Raw genomic sequence first — 7,429 nt, 5'->3', positions numbered from 1 at the left:
TATATATGAATATGAGAACAACATAGGCTAAATAGTCCCATTTTGAAAAGAAGTAGAAAGGAAGGAAGGAACTTAAGTAAGTCCCAAGCCAAATTAGGCAAACACTGGATCTTACAGCTAAAGAAACATCTTTGACTCTGTGCTATACCTTCCGTACACATTGGACTGGAGGGAGTTGGACCCTCAAGACCTCGGTGTCACAAGACTTTCACAGGCTGGCAGTGCAGGCTGGAGACTGTGGTTCTACTGCTTTGGGTGCCCCAGACCCATAAAGAGTTGTTAGACCCCAATACAAAAAACAAAGCAATTTTAAAATGCACAAAACTCATGCAGTGAAACTGAAAAACACTGTGGAAACTAAAGAATATATGAACAGGGCTGGTGAGATGGCTCAGTGGTCTAAAACACCTACTTAGAACAAGCTTAGCAAAGCAAAGGGACCACGGTTCAATCCCCCAACACCACATGCCAGCCAGCCCGCCCCCTGGTGGGCTGAGCTGCCCCCCCCCCACAAAAAAAAAAAAAAAAAGAATATATGAACAGACCTGGGACGCAACTTAGTGGTAGAGCACTTGTCTAGAAATGTGTATGTACATAACTGTATGCGTATATACATATATATACCTCCAAGTTGACCTACAGATCTACACAAATCCCTATCCCATCCCCAGCTGCCTTTTTATAAAAATCCACTAGCTGATCCTAAAATCAATACCATATTTTCTCCAAAATAAGACCTAACTGGAACCAGATCTGGCAGGTTATTACCATGGTGATGGGCAGTGTCATGCAAAAGATTGAACCCACTGTTCTCTTGCTAGGTAGCTAATCTGTATTGGCAGGGAAGGGATGAATAGGTTGGTTTGGGCTGACTTTTTTTCAGTTAGGTTTTTTTTTTTAATTTTATTTTTATTTATTTATTTATTTATTTATTTATTTATTTTTGTGTGTGTGTGTGTGTGTTTGTGGCCAGTTCAGCCCACCAGGGGGCGGGGCTGGCTGGCATGTGGTGCTGGGGATTGAACTGTGGTCCCTGTGCTTTTGCTTAGCTTGTTCTAAGTAGGTGCTTTAGACCACTGAGCCATCTCACCAGCCCCTCAGTTAGGTTTTATATTTTGGGAAACATAGTATGTAAGGGACTCATAGCCAAAATAGCTGTGAAAAGGACAAAACTGGAAGATTCACATTTTCCATTGGCAAACCTTAGCCAGGCATGGTGGTGCATGTCAGAAATCTCAGCACTCAAGAGGCAGAGGCAGGGGTATTCATGAGTTCGAGGCCAGCTTGGACTATATAATGAGTTCAAGGCCAGCGTGACCTACAAAGCAAGATGCTGTCTCCAAAAAGACAAAAAATCTAATGGCAAAACTTACTACAAAGCCATAGTGATGAAAACTGTGGTGCTGGAACAGGGATGAATGTGGAGATCGGTGGAAACTGGAAACGGCACTCAGCATCTAGAAGCAAATCTCTGCTCACGCCAACTGATTTTTAGCAGGGATGTCAAGACTACTCCATGAGGAAAGAACAGTCTTTTCAACAAATGCTCCTGGGAGAACAGGACATCCATAGGCACAAGAACGAAGCTGACCCCTTTCTCACACCATATCAAGTTGACCCCTTCTTCATACCATAATAAAAAAAGTGCTGCCATGGGTCAGAGCCCCATGTGGGTGAGCTACTACTATAGAACACCTAGAAAACAGCAGGTAAACATTAATGACCCTGGACTAGGCTGTAGTTTCTTATATTTGACACCAAAAGCACAGGTGACAAAGTAAAAATACGTAAGTTGCAATGGGCAACATTTAAAACTTTTGTGCTTCAGACAATACCAAGAAAATGAAATGACAGCCCATAGAGCATTTTTTACAAGTTATATGCTCATGAAAGGATGTGTGTAGAATATACAAGAAACGTTATAACTCAGAGACAACTCATTTAAAAATGGATTCCCCAGGCCAGCCAAATAGCTCAGCGGATTAAAGTGCCTGCTTAGGCAGACTCGGGGGCCAGGGATTCAATCCCTGGCATGCTGTGTTGGCCCAGCCCCAAGGGCGCGTTGAGATGGCAACTGAGACTGGATGCTCCTGTAATCCCAGTGGTTGGGAGGCTGAAAACAGGAGAATCACTATGAGTCCAATCTGTGTAATTAGGCCCTGTACTAAGTACAAAAATAAATAAGGGATTCCCCATCTTTCTGAGAACTACACAGTCACAGATTCTGTAGAGCTTTGGTCCACTGCTCCTGACTCACTACAATGCATGCTCACCCAGGAGCAAGTCAGGAAGCTGGCGACAGCTATGGCTTTAGAGGTACTAGAGAAATGGATACCCTTGGGCCCAGTGGTGGCAGTTGACCACATTAGAGTTACCCTTGCCAGCTCCAAGGGAAACCCCAGAAGGGGTACCTGCAGACTTGACCGTAGGCACAGAGGATCCCGAAGGGAAACCCAGGTTATATGTCAGAGCCGCCGAGAATTATAGTAGCACATTGACCTACGTCTTCCCACAGCTGCTCAGATTCTGCCCTCAACACTGAACTGAGAGGGGGGTAGAAGTCACCACTAAGTACCTAAGTCAGCTGTTTCAATACATGAGCATTTGATGAAAACAGTGAATTGGCCAGGTGTGGGAGCTCATGCCTGTAATCCCAGCTCTCTGGAGGCAGAGGTAGAAGAATTGTGAGTCTGAAGTCAGCCTGGGTTAGAAGCAAGATGCTGTCTCAAAAACAGAATGTGGGGCTGGAGAGACAGCTCGGTGGTCTAAGTGCCTGCCTTGCAAGCACAAGGACCCAGGTTTAATCCCTGGTACCACATACTGTGCTGAACCTACAACCCCAGGCACAGCATGCTGGCCACTGAAACTGGATGTGGTGGTGCATGCCTGTAACCCCAGTGCTGGAGAGGATGAGACAAGAATATCACTAGGAGTCTGAGGTCTGTAGGGAGACCTTCCACCAAATAAATAAGGGGCTGGGGATTTGGCTTAGTGGTAGAATGCTTGCCTAGCAAGCTGGAAGCCCTGGGTTTGGTCCTCGGCATCAAAACTAAAATAAATAAAACATGCTAGGGATGCAACTCAGTGGCAGGGTGCCCTGGGTCCAGTCCCTAAAAAGAAAAAGAAAAAAAGTCCAATTAGAGAATGGGCCAGGATTCTAGAGAAGGGTAGTCATGATCTTCTCTAGGACGGCTGTGATCTCAAGGGGCTCATATGTGGATGTGTGGTAGGCAGTGTCAGCGAGGGTAAGCAGGGTGGGCATATGCTGTGGAGGGACACCAGCAGTTCCGTGCCCGCGGTGGAGATAAGACTGCATCCTCAAAGCGTGTTGTATCAGCACCTACACTCAGACTGGTGTAGGTACTAACTTCTGCTCACACGGGGAACAGCCATCAGCTGGTGGCTCCTGAACCAGGCCTGGGTCCTGTTCAGAAAGGAGCAGGGTGAGCTGGAGAAAACCAGACCCAGGAGGACCCAGATCTGTGCTTGAGGGCCGGAGTTGAGCTTGTAGGTCAGGAGGTCTTGGGAGAGCAGCATTTTGAGTTCTGGTGCAAGAGGGGCACAGCTGCCAGGCACCTTGAAGTCTGGTCCCGGAGGCAGCACAGCTCATGGCAAGGTGTGGAGGAGAGGACCTCACTAGGTTAAGAGCCCACACACTTTGTGCCCAGCGCCTCATTCCTAAATTGGGATAGGTAGTAATTAAAATGAGATGTGCCGGGTACTTAGTGGTTCTGGGTAGCCATCTTTTCCTGTGTCCCTCCTTCGTAAGGTGGCATGTGGGGAGCACAGGCCACCTTCCAAGGTAGCCAAACCCACGTATGGACTTGCTGTGCCCACTCCTCCAGAGGGCCCCCTTACATGTTGTCTGACATTGCTTCAGGTCCTGGACTCAGAACAGGACCCCACAGAACATGTCCCTGAGGCGGAGGAGGACCTGGACCTTCTCTATGACACGCTGGACATGGAGAACCCCAGTGACAGTGGGCCTGACATGGAAGATGATGACAGCGTCCTCAGCACCCCCAAACCCAAGCTCAGGTGAGTGCATCCGGCCCAGACAAGACACTGCTGCTGTATCCTGACGGGGGTGCTCTGTGCGGCCCCAGGAATGCCCTTCTACCCATACGTCAGCAGACCTGGCCTGACCTGGCACAGAAGTTCCCAGAATACAGCTTGGGGGGAGGAGACATGCTGGTCAGTCCCAGGTTGCTCAGAGATTAAGGCAGGGAGCTTTCCCTTCATGGGAGAGCAGGCGGGAGGTAGCTCGCTGAGGAGGGCAGCTTCCAAAGGCAGCATGGTTCTCAGGGCAGGAGTAGTGATGAGACCCCTGGGCCTGCCTCGGGGGTCCACTAGGCCAAGACACAGGTGGAGTATGGGAAGTAAATACAGATGCAGCGGACTGGCCTGGAACGCTCTGGAAGGCAAGAGCTTGAGGAATGGACAGGTAGGGTATGGCAGGCATGGAGGACTGAGGGGTCTCCTAGACATGGCATCCCATTACAGGAGGGGAATAGGGACCCTGGGAGCTACAAAGGGCCTCCTGCTGCGCCCATTCAGTGCCTTCCTGTGGCTGGGGGTACAGCTCGCAGAGCCCATCCTCAGCTGGAGAAGTGGGCACGGTCCATACATGGATTTGGCTCTGGTCTGTGGCAGGGTAGGCACAGATCCTGGGACACAACATGTGGGCTCTGTGGCTGCTGAGGATGGGGCGGCCTCAATAGTAGTCAGGAAGGCTTGTGGATCTTTGTTTATAAGATCAGGCTGGCCTTGAGCTCACTTTGTAGCCTAGGCTGGTCTCCACCTCACAACAGTCCTCCTGCCTTAGCCTCCCAAGTGCTGGGATTACAGGCCTGTGCCACCATGCCTGGCCCATTTTTAAGCTTTTTAACCTGAATGATACTGAGTAGCACACATAGGAAGGGTAGGCTTTGGGCTTGAGCTGCAGCTCAGTGGCAGAACACGTGTTGCTTGCATCAGGCACTGGGTTTCATTCCCAGCACAGCAAAACTTAAAGAGAGAAAAGAAAAAGGAAAGGAGGAGGGGAGGGAGGGAGGGAGAGTGGGAAGGAGGAAGGAGGAAGGAAGGAAGGAAGGAAGGAAGGAAGGAAGGAAGGAAGGAAGGAAGGAGGGAAGGAAGGAAGGAGGGAGGAGTAAAAGAAGAAGAGTAGGCTTCCTGCCTCACAAGAGGCAGGTCGCAGTTGGCCCTGGCCCCCTGCAGCCCCTCCGTGCCTATGGCGCCGCTCCATGTGATGGTCTGTCAGTGCCCTAGCTGCTACCACAAGTGACGAAACCGTGGTATCTTGAGGTGACCATTGCTGTGCCTGTCCTGGGGAGAAACGTCCTGCAGTCAGCCTTGTCTGTGTCCCGCTGGACGTGGGTTGAAGTGCTCACCACTGTCCTTCGCAGACTCAGGGATGCCCTCCAGGCCTAGTGAGGTCATGGTGGGATTCAGCTCTAACTCCTCAGGGTGAAAGTCCAGCGTCCTTCTTGGCTTCTGCCTCTTCTCTGGCCAGCCCCTCATATGTAGAGTCTGGCCCTTCCTATTTCAACTCCCTGCCCTCAGCCTGAATGAGTTCTCCGCTCGTGGTGGTCCTAGGATAACAACAGGGCTTCACCTGTCGCAATCTCAGTAAGTGCTGGCAGTCTCTGGCCAGCTAGTGGCCATGATTCTGGGATAAAGCGTGGGCAACTCAGCACTGTGTTCCTGGATGGTCATACCCAGAACATCACACATCCCCAGGGTTCTTCATGATCCAGGGGATGTAGCAGCTGCTTAAAGTATATTTTACATCTCTTGAGTATGTCTTTTCCTTCTTTTTCATTTGCAGGGGGCCCAGCCCTAGCTCAGTCCTTTAAGTGGCTGCTTCCACAATGCTGGCAGCCTCAGGTTGCTGTAGTCCGATCCCCACAACACTCCAGCCATCCAAAAGTGCCCTGAAGGCATTCAGGAGCAAAAAAAAAAAAAAAAGTCCTTTTTCATTTGCAGCCTACTTTATCTGCCAAGAATAAACATGTTTGGTCTTTTTGGTCTGGATTGACATGATCAGTGTGGATTAGTCTAAAATGATCTAGTGACTGGATTTTCAGAGAATGGTCTGGATTAACCCAGAATGATCTGGTAGATCTGGATTAGTCTAGAATAATATGGTGTTTCTAAAAGGGTCAGATGGATCTGAATTAATCTAGAAGGATCAGGTGGGTCTGGTTTGGTCTAGATCAGCCTGGTCTGTCTGGTTGGCCTGAATTCTGGATGTGGTGATGGAGACTTTCTTGTGCTGTTGAGAATGTTTCCTACTAGTTGGTTGTGATCCCAAGGTTCCTGACTTGGGTGGGGACCGTCCCACAGAATTGTTGGGATTGGGCTGTCACTGAACTTTCCTGTGTTGCTGAAAGCCCTGTCCTAGGTCAAGACTGCAAACGATGGAGTATGTGGACACGGCCTGGCTTGGAGAAAAGGTTTCATGTGGTTTAACTGTGGTTTCATGGCAGACTGGGGAGCCAAGCCAACTGGATGCCCAGTTACATTTGAATGCTGTGATCTTGTGCCCTGTTCCCCAGGGCGGACATGCACTCACACAGTTCTTTAAGATGCCCGTTCCTCTGTGCAGCTTTCTCTGCCCCTGGGCTCCCTGCCAACTCTCCAGCCCCTGTGTGGGTGATGGGGCCTCACTTTCAGTGTGGGATGTCTTAGAAAGTAATGCCCATCCTTTTCTCCAAGCCAGGCCGTACTTTGAGGGCCTGTCACACTCCAGCTCACAGACAGAGATCGGGAGCATCCACAGTGCCCGGAGCCACAAGGAGCCTCCAAGCCCAGTGAGTACCGTGGCAGGTGACCTAGACAGTGATACATACCTTTTTAGAGCTCTCAATGATATCAAACAATGGTTATAGCACATGTGCCAGGTTCACCACCCCTGTCCTAGGGGACCCTCCTCTCTGTGAGTTTCAGGGATGTGAAGGATAAATGTTAGTGGGTGTGCCTTTGGTTTAGCGCCTGGGATCAGGTCCAAGAATAGAGAACTGTCCTGGGACAGCCTGCAGCCTGTAGTCTAGGCATTTCCCGCCCAGTCTCCCCTGGGCTCGTCCTGCCTAAAGTGAGGCGATCTCAGCACTTGTTCCAGCACAGCTTGACTCCTGTCTCCACTCCAGGCTGATGTGCCTGAGAAGACACGGTCCTTGGGAGCCAAGCAGCAGAGTGACAGCATCTCAGACACGGTGGCCCTGGTAAGCACATGTTAGCACCCATCCAGTCGGTCACACATGCCAGGGCCTTGGTTGCCGCACGAGGTCTTGGTAGCAACACGACCTGGAGCATGAGACACGCCAGGTCTGGCCTGCTGGGCAGCTGGGCAGACTCATCCCCAGTTGATCGGAGCCATGGGGGATGGCGATAACCCAGTGTTGCAGCCACACGTGGTTCTGAAGCAGCA

The 7,429-nt window shown here is 50.4% G+C and overlaps 1 protein-coding gene across 8 annotated transcripts in view; it reads left to right on the top strand.

The window, feature by feature from the left end:
* Window positions 1-7,429, top strand: part of Pacs2 (phosphofurin acidic cluster sorting protein 2) — a 64,489-nt gene that overhangs the window by 43,575 nt on the left and 13,485 nt on the right. For all 8 annotated transcript variants that reach the window (XM_023705644.1, XM_023705643.1, XM_023705640.1 and 5 more), the window contains 3 exons: window positions 3,881-4,038; window positions 6,722-6,812; window positions 7,149-7,223. In XM_023705644.1, the coding sequence (XP_023561412.1) occupies window positions 3,881-4,038; window positions 6,722-6,812; window positions 7,149-7,223 (324 nt within the window). The remainder of the gene's footprint in view (window positions 1-3,880; window positions 4,039-6,721; window positions 6,813-7,148; window positions 7,224-7,429) is intronic.

Source organism: Octodon degus, unplaced genomic scaffold (assembly GCF_000260255.1).
Source record: "Octodon degus isolate 3935 unplaced genomic scaffold, OctDeg1.0 scaffold00226, whole genome shotgun sequence".
In the NCBI taxonomy this organism is placed as follows: Eukaryota; Metazoa; Chordata; class Mammalia; order Rodentia; family Octodontidae; genus Octodon; species Octodon degus.
The sequence above is the reverse complement of the archived record's forward strand: the minus strand, read 5'-3'. Positions and strand labels throughout refer to the sequence as shown.